The sequence below is a fragment of the Ictalurus furcatus genome, chromosome 18 (assembly GCF_023375685.1).
Source record: "Ictalurus furcatus strain D&B chromosome 18, Billie_1.0, whole genome shotgun sequence".
NCBI lineage: Eukaryota > Metazoa > Chordata > Actinopteri > Siluriformes > Ictaluridae > Ictalurus > Ictalurus furcatus.
Genome location: NC_071272.1, coordinates 13,150,969 through 13,170,270, shown reverse-complemented (window position 1 = coordinate 13,170,270; position 19,302 = coordinate 13,150,969). Strand labels below are relative to the sequence as shown.

The 19,302-nt window shown below is 41.6% G+C and overlaps 2 protein-coding genes across 5 annotated transcripts in view; one reads left to right on the top strand and one right to left on the bottom strand.

The window, feature by feature from the left end:
* The window catches only part of hif1al2 (hypoxia inducible factor 1 subunit alpha, like 2), a 31,481-nt gene that overhangs the window by 11,079 nt on the left and 1,100 nt on the right, over nucleotides 1–19,302 (top strand). For 2 of the 4 annotated variants that reach the window (XM_053648218.1, XM_053648221.1), the window contains exons 15-16: nucleotides 4,064–4,181; nucleotides 6,430–6,618. In XM_053648218.1, coding sequence (XP_053504193.1) covers nucleotides 4,064–4,102 — 39 coding nt within the window. In that variant the 3' untranslated portion in view covers nucleotides 4,103–4,181; nucleotides 6,430–6,618. Of the gene's footprint in view, nucleotides 1–1,590; nucleotides 1,715–4,063; nucleotides 4,182–6,429; nucleotides 6,619–19,302 lie in introns of those variants that run through there. The other 2 variants (XM_053648220.1, XM_053648219.1) reach the window with 2 other exon arrangements.
* Nucleotides 714–18,651, bottom strand: sart1 (spliceosome associated factor 1, recruiter of U4/U6.U5 tri-snRNP). Its single transcript, XM_053648210.1, has 20 exons — nucleotides 18,137–18,651; nucleotides 13,556–13,610; nucleotides 13,397–13,452; nucleotides 13,185–13,311; nucleotides 12,989–13,094; nucleotides 12,824–12,901; nucleotides 12,586–12,685; nucleotides 12,352–12,494; nucleotides 11,295–11,501; nucleotides 10,728–10,840; nucleotides 10,475–10,614; nucleotides 10,261–10,385; nucleotides 9,477–9,644; nucleotides 4,037–4,147; nucleotides 3,816–3,903; nucleotides 3,638–3,728; nucleotides 3,380–3,515; nucleotides 3,212–3,301; nucleotides 2,928–3,049; nucleotides 714–914 (listed from the first exon to the last, which is right to left on the bottom strand). The coding sequence occupies exons 1-20, from the start codon at nucleotides 18,396–18,398 to the stop codon at nucleotides 896–898; spliced, it is 2,337 nt and encodes a 778-aa protein (XP_053504185.1). The 5' UTR covers nucleotides 18,399–18,651; the 3' UTR covers nucleotides 714–895.

Below are 19,302 nucleotides of genomic sequence, written 5' to 3'. Positions count from 1 at the left end.
ATGCAAATAATTGGGAATACACTAATAAATACATTAATGCTGCTAGCTAGCTGTAGTGGTATAAGGCATCCATCCCAAAGCAGTCAGAGTCCTTCCAGACTAATATTTAAAATTTTGGCTGGAATGTCCCTTAAATGTGAACATAAAAATTCTTAAGGGCTAGATATAGAGTATGTGGCAACAGCCAATATTTATTCATACTATATACTATTAAGTGTTATAGAGCTGCAACGTGGGATTACCTACAACAGAGTGTTTCCCCGATCAGGCAGCATTTCAAGTAGAATCCCTTTAGAAGGTGAAGAACCCTTTTTGTAAGAGTATATGCACACTGCAGTCATACACATGCTGGATACATGCATGCTTACATCATGAAGGTCAACATCCATCCATTTTCTGTACTGCTTATCCAACACAGGGTCACAGGGAGCCTAGCTCAGGGGACTCGAGTCACAAGGCAGGGAACACCCTGGACAGGGTGCCAACCCATCGCAGGGCATAATCGCACACACACATTCACACACACACTACAGACAATTTAGAGATGCCAATCAGCCTACAATGCATGTCTTTATGAAGGTCAATAGAGGTATGCAAATTGATTCAAACAACTTTTATTTATGGTCACATAAAAATATTCCACTCTTAACACTTCATCCGAGTCATGTAAGCTTTATAAAAGTGCAAAGCAATCACAATAACAGTCCATGAAATCCCGTTTAGAGCAACAGCTTTTAATGGAGAAAAGAAGAAAAAAAAAAAAGACTGAAACAATGAATTTTTAAAGCATGAGTTTTAAACAAAGGACAGTGTCCACACACATACAATTTTAATTGCTAAAGGGAAAATGTTTCAGACGATCCACTGTACACAAATATGTTGATCGTAGAGGCTTCTACTTGGTAATGGTATTTCTGTGAAAAGAAAAATGTAAAACAGTCAAAAATAAATACAGATATAATAAAATGTGCATATTTACTATTATATCTAACTATGAAAAGAAATAGCAATATATTGAAGAACTGGTACACTTTGAGTATTAGTTAGATACACCCATAAGTGTATTGGTATATAATTACTGAGCATCTGCTGCTATGCAGTTTGGCAGCCCCACTCTACCCAATCCATCAATGCAAAGGGACCACCACTGGTCTTCCCTCCAATATCATCTACTCATTAGTGGTCCTTCCTCACAGGCACTCAATCACACACACACAGTAATTGCATAGTACTGTGGCGCTGATACGACTAGCAGATTTTGTGCATGTGTTCACACAAAAAAAAAAAACAAATACACATTCAAAAACTTGCTGCAGCAACACACACACCAAGTCAGGGGTAGTGAGCTAAAAGATAGGAAGGTCCAGCTACACAAAATCCCTTGCCTATAAAACGGTCCAGATCAGTTTGTACTGGAATTCACAGTGGGGTTTTTTTGGTGACTGTTGCAGCCAATAACGTGGGATTTTGCTGCAGCTTTCAAAAACAAAATTTGCTGCGTTTTTTTTTTTGTTGCACTTTTTATTTGGTAAACTACTTGAATTGGCAAAATTGGAATTGTACGGAATTGTTTTGCATGGTCTTTCGCAGTGATGACTGTTGGTAGATGAGACCTTTGAGCTGTACTCATGTTCGACACACGTGAACCGAAGAGGGCTTTGGCTGAGTGCGTGTTGTGATGACATCACATGACGCGTCTTGGACCAAATCTGCGGTAATTTTGAAAAACTGCAAGTTGCTCCAAATATTGCAGAGAGTTTGCTTGATTTTGCGTTAAGTCCTGCAATTGAAAAATCCTGGAAGGACTGGTTCAGATAAGTAACTAACATGGCTGAATGGCAAAATTAGGTACTTGTAAATGCTTATTGTAAATAAGACTATTTAAAAAAGTGATTATGCTTTGTTTTATGCTGCTTCACTTACCAATAGACAAATACATTTTTAATTTAAAATGCATTTACATTTTACAGTACATTTTGGGTTTCCCCCCCAACAATCCAAGTTGTCAGTTTGGTAATCAGATCAGAGCGGGTAAATAAAATAAAAATCTAATACAGTCTGTGAAAACCCTTCCATTTCTGACCTAATATCTCTAGCCCTGCAACTAGTCTCTCATCTGATCCACTTCCTGCAGCTAAATAATTCACACGAAGGCATGTGATTGGACAAGCTGCAGCTGAGGATCTGTTAACCAAGCTGTTAAAACTGGAGTCACTGAACTACAGACAGGCCCCCCCATATGTTTAGAGGCTCTTTATCTGCTACAGCCTTCCCCTACATAATTACTGCTGAAATACTACTGCCGGGTCTATATCTGAACTGTCGTCTGCCAGCTGAAGACTGCTATAATCAGTCCATACAGAATTTCGTGTTTATTTTTATGATTGTTGCAGCCAAAAAGCTTGATTTTGCTAGTTTTTGTCTAAATTTGAGTTTTTTTGTGCGGAAAACTACTAGAATTGCTGAAATTGTTTTGCACGGTCTTTCACAGTGTACTCATGTTTGACACACGTGAATCAAAGAGAGCTTTGGCTGAATGCGAGGTGAGATGATGTCACATGACACATCTTGGCCCAAATCTGCAGAACGTCTGCGGTAATTTTGAAAAATTGCATGAGCTTGCGAATATTATAGAGTTTGCTTGATTTTGCGTTCATTTCTGTGGTCGCAGAATCCTGGAGGGACTGTGTAACAAGCTGTCACTACCATCACAGTGTCCATCACATATAATAATGTTTCGTATGTGTCAGGGGTAGTCCTATGATGGTCCCTTTCCAGTGGATGGTACGGAGAGGAGATGTGCATAGCAGCAGACTACATTTACTGGAAAGTGTGCATGACATTGGCCAATTAATGTACGCATGTATATGACAGGTGTACCTAATAAACTGCTAACTGTACAAATCCAACACAATGAAATTACTTACGCATTCATGCTCTTCCCACTACCACTGAGGACAATGTAGGGAGTTTTCTGGGACTTCTGTTTCTCCTGCAGCAGGGCCACAGTACCTAGAGGAGTGTCGCTGCTGCTCATCTTCTTCAGCAGCTGTAGGGTGAAACCCAGACTTCAGTCAGTGTAATCACAGCATGAATAAAAAACAAGCACATCAACCCTGAATCTACTCCTTCTTCTGGCAAGATCCAGTTATGGTACTAAACACAACAGATTTAAGTCCAAACCGCTTGGTAGGTGGCTGAAAGAACGTACCGCCTCCTCCTCCAGTTTTTTCATTCTTTTCTCAGTCTTCATCTTTCCAGATCCTTTGCCATGGAAACGATGGGATAACTGTCTGAAAGCCTAGATGGAGAAAGAACAATAGGTACATTACGAGTTGAGCCATTTGTTCCAGCAATTGCATAACAACTATGCACGGACCTCTTTAGGAGTAAGCTTGCGCCCAGACTCATCCACGTATTCAATCTTAACATCTGGCTTGTAGCCATCTTTCTCCTTGAAGTCCTGTGTGAAGCCCCTGTATTCCTCTCTCCTGCTGTATTTGTCATCAATGGCCCTGAACAGAGGAAATGTACACAGACGAATCAAAGACAATACATCAACAAAAAAACGTATTTAGATAAACGTATTATTAAGTCATGAGGGAACAATATTCTGAGGAAATCAACTTTTGCTCACATCTTATCTTCAATGCAGTAGTTGTCATTTGGCAGAGCTCCTTTAGGAGCGCGCACTCGAGCCACCTTCTGCATTTGAGTCTCCAACAGCCCTGTGAAAAATAGTTCATGAAGCCAAATCTATTCAAATAAAGATGATTTGTTTTAACCTACAGAATGTAGTCAGGTTCAGCGCTTACCTTTGTTCTTGCAGAGCAGCAAAGCAGCCGCGAGGCCAGAGTTAACAATGGGCTCTTCGTCCAGAATGGTGGTTGAAGCAGTGGCAAACTAGACAAAAGATTTAAATGCTATAATTAAAGACAAGAATATATAACGTCTCGGTAATCCAGAACACTCACTTGGATTAGATTTAGGATATTTGTGAAATAAAGCATTGCCAGTATGTAGTAAAAAGACTCACATCCGGCTGCTTCTGCTCCTCATCCAGATTGACGGTGCTCCAGCCCACGTTATCGTCCATGTCTGAACCGGAGCCTCCAGCTCCGTCTCGCTCTTCCTTCTGCTCAAAGTCCTGCACAAATCATACCACACAAAAAGCTATTCAGGTAAATCTGCAAAGATGATGTGCAATGTATCCCAAAGAAAAATTTTAAACTGTGTTTTTTTTTTAATGTAATAGTTTATATTATAAACTAACTAATACACACACACATACACATACATATATATATATATATATACACACACACACACACACACACATATACATACACACACACACACACACACACACACACACATATACATACAGTATCTCACAAAAGTGAGTACACCCCTCACATTTTTGTAAATATTTGATTATATCTTTTAATGTGACAACACTGAAGAAACGACACTTTGCTACAATGTAAAGTAGTGAGTGTACAGCTTGTGTAACAGTGTAAATTTACTGTCCCCTCAAAATAACTCAACACACAGCCATTAATGTCTAAACCACTGGCAACAAAAGTGAGTACACCCCTAAGTGAAAATGTCCAAATTGGGCCCAAACTGTCAATATTTTGTGTGGCCACCATTATTTTCCAGCACTGCCTTAACCCTCTTGGGCATGGAGTTCACCAGAGCTTCACAGGTTGCCACTGGAGTCCTCTTCCACTCCTCCATGACGACATCACGGAGTTGGTGGATGTTAGAGACCTTGTGCTCCTCCACCTTCCATTTGAGGATGCCCCACAGATGCTCAATAGGGTTTAAACCATCACCTTCACCCTCAGCTTCTTTAGCAAGGCAGTGGTCGTCTTGGAGGTGCGTTTGGGGTTGTTATCATGCTGGAATACTGGCCTGCGGCCAAGTCACCGAAGGGAGGGGATCATGCGCTGCTTCATTATGTCACAGTACATGTTGGCATTCATGGTTCCCTCAATGAACTGTAGCTCCCCAGTGCTGGCAGCACTCATGCAGCCCCAGACCATGACACTCCCACCACCATGCTTGACTGTAGGCAAGACACACTTGTCTTTGTACTCCTCACCTGGTTGCCGCCAAACACGCTTGACACCATCTGAACCAAATAAGATTATCTTGGTCTCATAATCCATGTCCTTAGTCTACTTGTCTTCAGCAAACTGTATGCCAGCTTTCTTGTGCATCATCTTTAGAAGAGGCTTCCTTCTGGGACGACAGCCATGAAGACCAATTTGATACAGTGTGCGGCGTATGGTCTGAGCACTGACAGGCTGACCCCCCACCCCTTCAACCTCTGCAGGAATACTGGCAGCACTCATACGGCTATTCATTGAGGGAACCATGAATCCCAACATGTTCTGTGACATACTGAAGCAGAGCATGATCAGTATGCAGTATTCCAGCATGATAACGACCCCAAACACACCTCCAAGATGACCACTGCCTTGCTAAAGAAGCTGAGGGTGAAGGTGATGGACTGGCCAAGCATGTCTCCAGGCCTAAACCCTATTGAGCATCTGTGGGGCATCCTCAAACGGATGGTGGAGGAGTACAAGGTCTCTAACATCCACCAGCTCCGTGATGTCATCATGGAGGAGAGGAAGAGGAGTCCAGTGGCAACCTGTTAAGCTCTGGTGAACTCCATGCCCAAGAGGGTTAAGGCAGTGCTGGAAAATAATGGTGGCCACACAAAATATTGACACTTTGGGCCCAATTTGGACATTTTCACTTAGGGGTGTACTCACTTTTGTTGCCAGTGGTTTAGACATTAATGGCTGTGTGTTGAGTTATTTTGAGGGGACAGTAAATTTACACTGTTACACAAGCTGTACACTCATTACTTTACATTGTAGCAAAGTGTCATTTCTTCAGTGCTGTCACATTAAAAGATATAATCAAATATTTACAAAAATGTGAGGGGTGTACTCACTTTTGTGAGATACTGTATATACATACACACACACACACACACACACACACACACATATATATATATATATATATATATTAGTCGCGACGGACCGACAGCCGGCGTGCAGGAGAAGAAAGGCGCTCCTTCCCCAACTGCCGCACCGGCACGAAGCAGACAGCCTCGTGCCAAACACACCAGCAGCCGGAAGGACCGGCACGGCGGGGCGGGACCGCTGACACTACGCCGGCCGGCGATTGGGGAGTCAGGCGGGAAAGGTCCACCAATCAGGCGACAAAGGAGGAGGATAAAAGGGCGCGCTTCCGGCCATACGGAAGGAGGAAGACCGACGGCGAAGGAACAGAATCCGTGCGTGCTCTTCAGCAGCCTACAGATGCGCCAGCGCGGAGCACACCGGTAATATTGACTCACGCCGACCACTAATCTCTCTCTCTCTCTCTCCCCTCTTCTCCCCGAAGGTGTGAGCGCGGACGAGGCCACTGGGCGGTGAAAACGCACGCACCGGTGGATGACTGCACGGGAGACCCACGCCCTCGCCTCGGGAACCCCGACACGCCCTCAAGAAGGTCACGCGACAGCCACACCCCCCCACGCACTCACACACACACTCGCACTAAGCTAAAATAAAACACCCTTAATAACTGCAACTTGTCTCTTGTGGGTCTGTGCTCTGCCCTTCCCCCGAGCTAACTCCCTACAATCAATATATATATATATATATATATATATATATATATATATATATATATATATATATATATATATATATATATATATATATATATAAAATCTTTAAGTGTATCCCATAAACACATGTATTAAAAACCTAGGCAGCTGAAGGCATGATTCTATACAGAGCAATGTGAAACTACTTGTTGAAGAGCTACAAACACTTCTTTCCTCTACACAAAATAAAATTTCTGTTCATCAAAGGATGTAATGACTATCTGCATCAGTACCGACTGTTACAGTGAGGGAAAAAAGTATTTGATCCCCTGCTGATTTTGTACGTTTGCCCACTGACAAAGAAATGATCAGTCTATAATTTTAATGGTAGATTTATTTGAACAGTGAGAGACAGAATAACACATGTCAAAAATGTTATAAATTGATTTGCATTTTAATGAGGGAAATATGTATTTGACCCCTCTGCAAAACATGACTTAGTACTTGGTGGCAAAACCCTTGTTGGCAATCACAGAGGTCAGACGTTTCTTGTACTTGGCCACCAGGTTTGCACACATCTCAGGAGGGATTTTGTCCCACTCCTCTTTGCAGATCTTCTCCAAGTCATTAAGGTTTGGAGGCTGACGTTTGGCAACTCGAACCTTCAGCTCCCTCCACATATTTTCTATGGGATTAAGGTCTGGAGACTGGCTAGGCCACTCCAGGACCTTAATGTGCTTCTTCTTGAGCCACTCCTTTGTTGCCTTGGCCGTGTGTTTTGGGTCACTGTCATGCTAGAATACCCATCCACGACCCATTTTCAATGCCCTGGCTGAGGGAAGGAGGTTCTCACCCAAGATTTGACGGTACATGGCCCCGTCCATCGTCCCTTTGATGCGGTGAAGTTGTCCTGTCCCCTTAGCAGAAAAACACCCCCAAAGCATAATGTTTCTACCTCCATGTTTGACGGTGGGAATGGTGTTCTTGGGGTCATAGGCAGCATTCCTCCTCCTCCAAACACGGCAAGTTGAGTTGATGCCAAAGAGCTCCATTCTGGTCTCATCTGACCACAACACTTTCACCCAGTTGTCCTCTGAATCATTCAGATGTTCATTGGCAAACTTCAGACGGGCATGTATTTGTGCTTTCTTGAGCAGGGGGACCTTGCGGGCGCTGCAGGATTTCAGTCCTTCACGGCGTAGTGTGTTACCAATTGTTTTCTTGGTGACTATAGTCCCAGCTGCCTTGAGATCATTGACAAGATCCTCCCGTGTAGTTCTGGGCTGATTCCTCACTGTTCTCATGATTATTGCAACTCCACGAGGTGAGATCTTGCATGGAGCCCCAGGCCGAGGGAGATTGACAGTTCTTTTGTGTTTCTTCCATTTGCGAATAATCGCACCAACTGTTGTCACCTTCTCACCAAGCTGCTTGGCAATGGTCTTGTAGCCCATTCCAGACTTGTGTAGGTCTACAATCTTGTCCCTGACATCCTTGGAGAGCTCTTTGGTCTCGGCCATGGTGGAGAGTTTGGAATCTGATTGATTGATTGCTTCTGTGGACAGGTGTCTTTTATACAGGTAACAAGCTGAGATTAGGAGCACTCCCTTTAAGAGTGTGCTCCTAATCTCAGCTCGTTACCTGTATAAAAGACACCTGGGAGCCAGAAATCTTTCGGATTGAGAGGGGGTCAAATACTTATTTCCCTCATTAAAATGCAAATCAATTTATAACATTTTTGACATGTTTTTCTGGATTTTCTTGTTGTTATTCTGTCTCTCACTGTTCAAATAAATCTAACATTAAAAATATAGACTGATCATTTCTTTGTCAGTGGGCAAACGTACAAAATCAGCAGGGGATCAAATACTTTTTTCCCCTCACTGTATGGCAAAACACACTGTATAAGGTAATCATTTAAAATTGGTATTATTGCATTGCTTTACAAATTAGAGACCACCTGAGACAAGCTTGTGCGTGTATTGCATAACTTTTTTTTTTTTTAAATTGTTAGTTCATGTCTTAGTGAAACTGAACATGATTTGTCTGTAATCGCTCCAAATGACAAAATTCTTCTTTGCCCATACTTCCACTAAACTCCCCCCCAACTCTAAACGCTTTTTGACAGTCACTGTAGAATTAAAAAAATATATAATAACCAATAATTTCATGTCATGTTTCACCTCTCCCTCCAACACACCCATCTGTCACTGGCTGCGTCTCAATCAGCTCCCTAGTTAAGTAGTCGGGGCACTGATCAGGGAGGCGGTCATTTTAAGGGCTGTCTCAATCGCAAAATCCTTCCAGCGCACAGGAACGTTGGCTCCCTGAAAAATCCCACAATGTACCGCAAAAATGATCAATTTCTCACTATGTTCCTTTACTGGAAATGACGTCATATTTTCGGAAGCTTCTAATTTGTTCGAGTCTAATGAATTAAGTGTTTAATGATTTTTAAACAAACCACTAGCTAGTTTTCGATCCTGCTTGAAGTACCATGACAGAAACACGTGTGATTAAGCTAACAAATTTATATGACATATATAACGTCAAAAAGATATCGGTCCTGCCTGTTGTAGATAAATGTCAATGTTGACGTTTTACAATGCGAATACACAGTCATGTACCCGGAAATTGAGTCATCAGTGTCCCAATGTGTAGTGAGCCAGGGTCCTTAACAGTGCCTGAACTGTACGTGTACATGATATACTGAGTCATGACCTAGGGAGCTGGTTGAGACACACCCAATAGAGCGAAAACACAGAGATTCTTCCAGGAGTGAACACAAAATTTGGCCTGGGCAACGCTGGCTAAACAACAACGCATGTCTAGTATTTACCATGATGTCCTCCTGGTCCTCCCGGTTTCCCGACAGGCCGTAGGTAGGAATGTCTCCCAGGGTGCGGCAGAACTCGGACGTGGCGTTAAAGACTATGTTGTTTTTCTTGTCCGGATCATCAGCGCCATCTTCTCCGGCTCTCTCCAGCACTTGCAGGTGTTCCATCACCTGGCATTGATTTACGAAAACGGGATGAAGTAAATAATCAAAAGACTGTATAAGGACCCTCTGATTGTGTTCAAAAGGAATTAACTCTCATTAATCATTAATTACGTGAAGCAAAAACATTAATCAAGCAAAACTATTTTGTGTACCATAAAATGTTTACATATATACATACATACACACACACACACACACATATATACACACACACACACACACACACACACACACACACACACACACACAATTATACACACATGAGGATTCGTAAAATCCCCATGAAATCAAAATTGATGTTTTGTGGCTTTTAGTATGAATATGGTTAGCTGTAAGCTTATCTATAAGCCAATCAATATGCCCACCCCCCAACTTTCTCTGCAAATTACATCAATACATCAAATAATGCTGGGTGTGTCAAGGCACATCATAGACACTTTAATGGCTAATAGGGTCACTTTAATGGCTAATATATATTTTATATAAAAATTTGTTTTTGTAACTCCCTCTGACTCTTAAACGCTTTAGTTTAACTAGTATGTGCATTCAAATTAATTCCCCCGTAGCACTGAACCATAAAAAACCTGATACAGTTTATGGTGGATGAAAGGCACATGCTGACCTTTTCCCCTGAGTCTTTCAGCAGCTGCTTCTGTTTAAGCTTCCTCTGTTTCTCTAGTTGTTTCTGTAGCTCCAGCTCAGCCTCGTCCTCTTCAATAGCTTCAGGCTCCGGTGTAACAAAATCATCTGAGAAAGTGAAACATACCAAATTTGACCAGAACACAATGTTTAAAAAAAAATTTGCCCCCCCGCCACCGATTTATAATATTTCTCACCATCGTCACTGATGTCCATGTCAGCTGTCCGGATATCATCAGACTGCTGCAGAGTGTCTGCTTTACTGCTGCCAGCATCCTTAACAGAGTCTTCCATCTCTTCGGTTTCTTCCACCTGCTTCCTACCACGGCCTCGTGACCTGAGCAGAAATCATGTCAGACAAACTTCAGCACAGCCGGACACAACATAAATAAATAAATAAATAAATAAAATTATTCATTGAGGAAGAGGAGGAGGAGGACAATGCGTAACCTGGAGCCGAAATCCGTGCTGCGAGTGTCGTCTGTGAGGAGCTCATCAGCCTTGAGGGGTTTCTCCCTCTTCCTGATTTTCTTTATACGCCGTTTGGTTTTCTTAAAACCCACCTGAAAACAGAATATGTGCTTTGGTATTAAACCAGTTACTTAAGAATCCCTTGAATGGCTCTGCTGCCATTAGTGCGGGTGTGAATGATTAACAGTGTAAAGCGCTTTGTAGAACCGCTAAGGTTAAAAAGTGCAGACTGTTTACCATTTAAGTTTTTGCCACAGAGTTTCAATGATTTTTTTTTGCTTTCTTCTCTCTGTGTATATTTTTGTTAGTTTCTTGAAAAGTTTAATTCCACAAAATAGCCAAGGAATGTTGTCGTGATGTGAGAAGACGGCAGATGAAAATACCACCTATGATTCAAGCAGCAGTCATCACAACATGCATCCATGTGGAAAAGTAAAAAAAAATTGCCCTGTGGCCTTCGTGACTTCACCTCCTAACATCATCACAGTATTAAAGATCTTGTAGAGGTTTTGAGTAACTGTGCGAAAGACTGAAAGGCTGACTCACCATCTCCTGTGGGGTGTAGTACTCCGAGGCCACAGCGAGAGCAGGCATGTCCAGAGACTGGGCCTGATTGCGCAGGGTCTCTCTGATGGCCTGCAGCTCACGTTCTCTGTCCCCTGTAGCGTAGCCACCAGCACTCAGCTGGAAGCTCTTCTTCTTCTCGCCCTCTATCTCCTCATCATACTTCGACAGGACAGACTTTTGCTTGAACTGAAGAGACGGCGGAAATAGGGCAAGTGTTAAGACTGCAGCACGTAATCAAAATCATTTGGACATCTTTTCCAACCTGTAAACTTCTATAATCCAAATTGAAGCTGCATTGTCAGCCAGGTATGTTGTAATGTTAGCGAACATTTAACCAGACCCTCCAGGATTTCACGATCGCAGAAATTAATGCAAAAATCAAGCAAGCGCCGAGATATTTGCAGGGACTTGCAATTTTTCAAAACTGCAGATTTGGGCCAAGATGTGTCAAGTGACGTCATCACAACGCGTTTTCAAAAGCCAAAGCCCTCTTCAATTCACGTACGTCAAACATGAGTACAGTGAAAAGGTCTCATTTACCGCTGCAAAAAATCAGGCAAAACCATTCTTGCAACTGAAATTTCAAAAAGTAGTTTGCCGCAAAAAAAAAAAAAGTTGCATCGCAAATTTTGATTAAAAAGCTATTCACAATCACAAAAAAACACTTAGTGAAATCCTGTACAGACTGATTTAATACTTCTAAACAGCATCTGCAACTTTTATGGAGGCCAAGTCCTAAGATCACAGAGAACATAAGCTCTTAAAAGAAATTATTCGGCTCAGTGGGAGTACAACACACAATTAAAATTGTAAAGCTATAAAATGCTTTTGTGATTTATACTTTTAAAAAAAACACAACCAAAAAGTAACTCTCAAAATTCTTCATAACAAAACCATAACTCAAATTAATCAGCATCTTTTTAACCCTTTCGAGTGCAAACCTCCATGTCCTGACACGCCCAACCGACAGACAACGTAGAAAAGGTATGAACTGATATACAGAAATATGATCTGTGAAGTGAAACGGTGAACTGACCATGACCATGTCATCCACGCTCTCCTCCTCGTTGTAAGGTTTGTACTCAGGCTTCTTCTTCTTAAGCTCCACGTTCTTCTCTGCTTTCTCTTTATCCACTATGTTGACGTTCACAAGCACGTCCTCCTTCTCCTCCAGAACACCTGACACGTGAGTGTACCGTGAGCAGGCTGTGTGCTTCAACACATTTCTTATTTAAATAATAAATAAATAAATCAATCACCCCACGCTCACCTTTGTCTTCTAGAGTCAAAATGACCGTCTCGCCCTCTCTAAATGATTCCATTTTGTGCTGTACGGTAAGACCTTTAAGATCCCTCGAACTGTAAGCCTCCTGAAAAACATGTTATAAGACCCTGGGTTCACTAAGCACAAAAAAATCCCTCATCACAGATCGCACAGTAGTAGTTTAACTAATTAAACTGGTAAATAATGTTATCAATAGCTAAAAATAGAAATTTAATTTACCAACCTGTTTGCTTTGTGCAAACTCTTGTTCAACCAAGTTGCTGACACCAAACTCTTCATCCATCTCTTCCAGAAGCTTGGCCTATGAAAGATGAATTAATAGCCATGACACCACATTGTAGGACCAAAAAAAAAAACCTCTTTATAAGTGACGCATCCTTTGCCTTACCCTCTTCTCTGCCATCTCCTTCTCCTTCGCAAGTTTGCGACTCTTCTCTACCCAGGCTGCAGTGTCGTCAAGCCACGGATCGTCATCTGCGAGCCTCTTTACTTTGCTGAAAAAGACAGACGGACATCACGGGATCAGCAAAGTACTCATATCAATCGATGAAGCTCTTTCATGTACTGGAAATGGAAATTCGTACCCGAGCTTCTGATTGAGCAGACGTTTCTCTTTAAGAGCGGCCAGCTTCTCCCGAATCTCCTTCTGCTGTCTGATCTGTATGGGGTTGATCACTTCAGCCTGCAGAGGCTCCTCCTTTGTGCCAAGTTCTGAGTAATTGCAAAGTTTGTATGAACAAAATGTGAAAAACGAAGATTTGTTAACGTGAAGTCATTTCAGTTACACCTCTCTCACCTTTTTTGGACTCATTCATCTCAAGGGGCTTCAGACCCAGTTTAGCCCTCAGCTTACTGAAAAAGAGGGATGAGATACGAATGAGACACGAACGAGAAGCGCGCAGCAGACGAGAAATTTCTTGTATACAATATATGTATATATATTTTAGTGACGTACTTGGTCTCTTCGATGCTGAGTGAAGCATCACCAGCTGCTGATTTCGGCCCTGCATCTGCAAACAAACCCAGATGTATAAACAGTTAAATTCACAGTGACTGCTGAATTAAATGAATCTCATTACCAGAGCAGCAGTAGTGTTAATTATTGAGTGATGCCGGTGTTTTAAGAATTTGCCCTTTTACAACACATTGTTGTAAAAAAAAAAAAAAAAAAATACAGTGGATACTACGACAACCTCCGTTTCTCAGCACAGGGGATGTGGACGGCACTGAACACCCTTTGCCTGTGACTACGTTTACATGGACAACAATAATCTAATTATTGACCTTATTCTGAATAAGACAATATTGTGATTAAGGTGTTTACATGAGTCACTTTTAGAATATTCCTTTCATGTTCCTGTTTTACATGTTATAGAACATAGATCGATTAACATCATTACGTCCCCATGCCACACCGTCCGATGTTCCCTCCAGAATTTCACATATCAACATACAGTTAGTCCATACAGTTTTGGGTGTTTCATTTTTAATTTTACGAACGCTTCAAGTACAGTTAATTATTTGTCATGCTATACGTGCAAATAGACGACTGCTTGAAGCCATGGGCTGCGTCCCAAACCGCATACTTACCTACTATATAGTAGCTCAGATACATGTATTTCGCCTACTACATAGTAGGTAAATACGCGGTTTCGGACGCAGCTGTGCTCTCTTGTTTGCCGTCAAACAGCCGAGCACTCTCATGTGTGTACGTGTCCTGTCGCAAAATGCAGTGAAAACTCCCACACGACGTTAATAGTGTGATTAAGGTGTGAACATGTCTATAATGCACTTTGATAATGCGACTAATATAGTAATACTCCACATGTCCTAATTTGATGCGTGTTTACTTTGAGTATGACTTCAGCCGGATTAAGGTCATCAGTAATCGCTGTTTACATGCTAGTTTCTTAATCAGAGTATTGTCTTAATCGGGTTAATATCGGAACATTGTTGTCCATGTAAATGTACTGTGTGTAATCTGCTACTGTTGTAAACATGTTTAAACTTGACAACAGTATTCATTACATGCTTGTTTGCGTATGCGGATCACCGGTAACATGCAAACACGTTCCTGACACAGCATGTTTGCGTTTAGTGACAACGGCAAAACTCCGTAAATTTCATGAGCGCAGAGAGCTGGGGCACAAAACGAACTATAAGGGTAAAGGCTGAAAACAGAAGTTGAAGTATTTTTGACGCACTTCTATGCCAATAATAATATTTCATCATATTTAATATTAATAATAATAATAAGCGAGCACTAAGTCTTCCATCAGCTGAGACATTTTGAGCTTATGGCTCTGCGCAGACAGACCGCCGGCCTCCGTTTATACGCCACCATTTCTTCTGTCGTAATTGAACGGAATAGTTTTATTTGTCATGATTTATGGCTTTGTCTTGGCTTGTGTTCATTTTTTTTTTTCAATTCTTTAAATAATGCCAATAATATAAAAACAACCGGTTTTCACAAAATGTTCTCAATGGTATTCTTAATCTCTGTCCCTGTGAACTAGTATAAAAATGTGCTCTAAACATTTTTACAATTAGAGACTCCAAGGCTACATCCACATTAATCCGGATAGATTTGAAAACACAGCTTTTTCTCTACGTGTTGGCCTTCGGTCCACGCCAAGACGGCGTTTTTGCAGAGCGAAAGGGAGCTTTTTGAAAACGCTCTCCCTGGTGGATCCCTTTTTAAAGTGCCGTTTCTGCGTTGCAGTGTGAACTGAGAAAATGGAGATATACAAAAACGATGACATGAGTTTAGTCTGCTGTCCGGTTTTATAGCTTTGTTAAATCTTTTCACTTCGTACAACCTTCGGCTACACGTTTAAATAAATGCTTGGAGGAAACGACGCAGGCCGAAGCTTCTTACGTGTTCCCGCATGCACAGTATCGGGATGTAGCGAAGTGGTTTCAGACGCTTCAGCGTGGACAAGCAAATTTTTTGACAAGGTTTTCAAAATGCCAGTGTAGACAGAGAGCATTTTAAAAAATGAAAATGCAGTTTTCAGATCCATCCGGATTAATGTGGACGTAGCCAAAAGCACCTCTGTAAGTCGTTCGGGATAAGTACGTATGCTGAACGCTGTGAACGACACAGGCCAACACACCTTACGTTTCTACACGTGCAGTGCAGGGATGTCAGCGTTTTCAGTGTGGATGAGTAATTTTTGGAAAATGCTTGAACACACCAGTGTAGACGGAGAACATTTTAAAAATGCGATTTTCAGACCCATCCTGATTCTTGTAGACATACCCTTAAAGCGCAACTTTTATGGTTTTGAAACATGCCTAATTTTGTTTTAAAGGTCTCATACAATAGATTTGCATCCAAGGTCAAAAAACACTTTAATGTGCTCATAGTTTAAACTGCAGCATTACCTCTCCCCCCACCCCCATCAAAACCGACTCATTACATGATCCGTTCTAATGGATTCATTCTAATCTCCTCCTTTCAGAGAGCATAGTCTGCTCTGATTGGTCACATGTCCCAGTCTGTTGTGATTGGTCTACCACTGTCAGCGAGCAGCCAATGAAGACCAGTGGTGGGCCTTTTCGTTACAAACCTACATAGGTTAGTACAGGAAGTAAGTCTGGAAGTACTAATGACTCGTTTCAGCTGTTCACTTAGGAGTCAATAACTCAGTTTTTCGTGCGCTTTGATTTTTGAAACTTTGCAGCTGTTTTTTTACATTCACAAACAGCTCTATAACACACTACATGAAAGGTAATATTTGAAAAACCATAATAGGTGCACTTTAAACTCGACAGTATATCCCATATATTATAGGGGATAGAAAGAACCCATGCTGCAACCCTCTTCATCTCCCTCCACTGGCTTCCCGTATCAAATTCAAACCCTTGATGCTCACGTACAAGACCTAGCCTGGAACAGCACCCCCCCTACCTCAACACTCTCCTTGAGGCTTACATTCACTCACACAACATGAGTTCGGTTAGCGACCGATGCTTAGTAGTGCCTACTCAGCGAGACACGAGGTCCCTCTCCGGAACATTAAAACTGTCTGTCCCTCAGTGGTGGAATGAACTTCCAACCTCAATCCGGACCGCACAATCTGTCACCAACTTCAAAAAACGGCGAAAGACCCCCCTCTTCCGTGAACACTAACCCCTAACTTGCCCCTCTTCCCTTATATATAGTAAAATAAAAACATAAATAAAAGCATTCTGCACTTGCACTGGCTCTTACACCTCTACTCTGCACACTTTGCTTCTCTAGAACTCAATTATAAATCTTGTATAGTAGCACTATTTTTATTGTTCTCTACTTGAACGCTTTACTTGTATTTCCTCATCTGTAAGTCGCTTTGGATAAAAACATCTGCTAAATGAATAAGTGTGTGTGTGTGTATATAAAGTGCTGTCATCCATGCATATGACATGATATGATCAAGTCGAGGTTTACATTAGTTAGTCACCTGATGCGTAAATGTACAAACACTCGGGAGGACGAGTAAGATACGACCGTTTCACCGAATTCACAGGATTTTCACGAATACCAAAACTGCTTGTGGAAATGCTCGCACGCACAATATGTGCATGAATCCGTTCGTATCCAGCTTGATAAACAAGGCCCACTGTAAGAGATTTTATGGAAAAGTAATCCTCTAAACCATCTTTCGAAATAAAAATAATCATTTGTGAATTAGACACATACGAATACAGAAGGATGTGCCCATTTTACATAATACATTTAATGCTTTCATTTTCACCACTGGCTTGTGTATGTGTGTGTTTAAATGTCTGATTAATACCGTGAAACCGTGATATTTCAAGACTAGGTTATCATACCGAACATTTCAACCCGTAACATGGTTTTAGTTTATTATGCCAACATTTTCAGAAAACTACAGCTAGCCATTTCATGATAAGACTGCATGAAGTATGAATTTATGCGCATGCGCAGGACTACTCAGTAGGACAATCTGTCACTGCAGCAGATTTGTAGCACGTTTCCAATAGTGATGGGAAGTTCGGATGATTTTACTGACTCGGATCTTCGAATCAGTAACTCGGATCTTCGAATTGAGTCTTTTTTTTTTTTTTTTTAAACATCTAGTACTTAATAAACTATTAAATAAACTATTAAATAAACTATAGGCTAATGTAGACAAGGCTGAATTATCAGAAACAGAAATGATAAATTAATAGTTTAGCTGGTCTTCAGGCTATGCAGTCTTTAGTTCACCTCACTTCCAGGTCCGAGTCGTTCTTTCTTTTGCACGTCACATTTATCACGTCTGTTCCCCGGAAATGATTCGTTCACCTCTGGAGTCTTCGGGTTCGAGTCGTTCATTCATCCCGTCACCGCCCCATAGACTGAATACGGTGGGACTGTGACGTGATAAACGAACGACTCGTACCCGAAGACTCGAGACGTGAATTAATCATTTCTGTTTCCAGTACAGAACATATGGGATTGTTACAGCGCATGCGCGGTCAGAAATTAACGAATGACTGAGACAACTCGTTGTTCCCGAGTCATATTAAAGCTTCGTTCAAACCTCACCTTCAGTCTCTTCACAGCTTGGATCTGGTTTCTCTTTCTTCACCCGCGGCTCTCCGCTGCTCTTCTCCCCTCTGCTCCTGCTCTCTTTCTCCGCAGCCCGACTGCTCCTGTCCCGGGAGCGGGATCTCTTCCTCTTCTCCTTCTCTTTCTCTCGCTCTTTATCCCTTTCGCGATCCTTGTGTCGGTGCTTTTTGTGTTCCCGATGGCGCTCCTCCGGGTCCCGGTCCTTATCCTTCTCTTTATGTTTTTTAGACGAGCCCATATCTGACTATAGGACGAGTTTCTATCTAGCGACGTTTGCGTACTGGATAAAGCTAACTGGCTTAACTAATCAACCACTAGACTACTTAAAAGCTTTTTCACTCAGTCCAACAGGACTAAGAACTGACATTTGCTACACTTATTTGATCTATTTCACATTTACATAACAAGCACAAAGTATTTATTTTTAGCAAACTAAGTTAGCTACACCAGCATAAACATCGTTCACCAGTCGTTGGTCGAATACTGCGGTTGACTTTGTAACTGTTTCCGGGTCAAAGCTACTCAATAATAAACGTTAAAAGTTCATCGCCCCTAGTGTCAAGGAGGTGTATTGGCGCCGTATTTTCCCCCCTGTGATTATCTGTCGTAGACGTTAACGCCTGTCACTTTATTAATCACAAGCAACGGCTGCGTTCCAAACTACACGCTACTAAAAAACAATACTGTGGTTGTAGTTTAATAAATCTGAGAATATTTCTACTTATAAACTCCAGTCGGTCAACAGTATCTTTTTTTATTTTAAAAGCGAATTGATACTTATGGATACAATAAAAAATTTCCTTGGGCATACCTACAGGCACCGCTGTTATAGGATACTTACATCAATATTATTCCATGTCAGCCTACTTTCGTTAAGAAAATATTTGGATGACTTTCTGCCCTGATTTCTTTGTTTTCCAATCAACAAAACAAAATTTTCAGAAGCGATAACTTCACCTAATAGAGCCGATTCTAGCCAACTCAGAGATTTGTCTCCATTGGAGACAAATATCTGAGACAAATCTGTGGTACTGTCTGTCAGTTTGTCAGACAGTTTCTCTCCTTGTTTTGTGAAATAACTACTAGTCATTTATATTTACACAAGGAAACTATTTGGCTACATTTTAACGCGTATTGTAGAC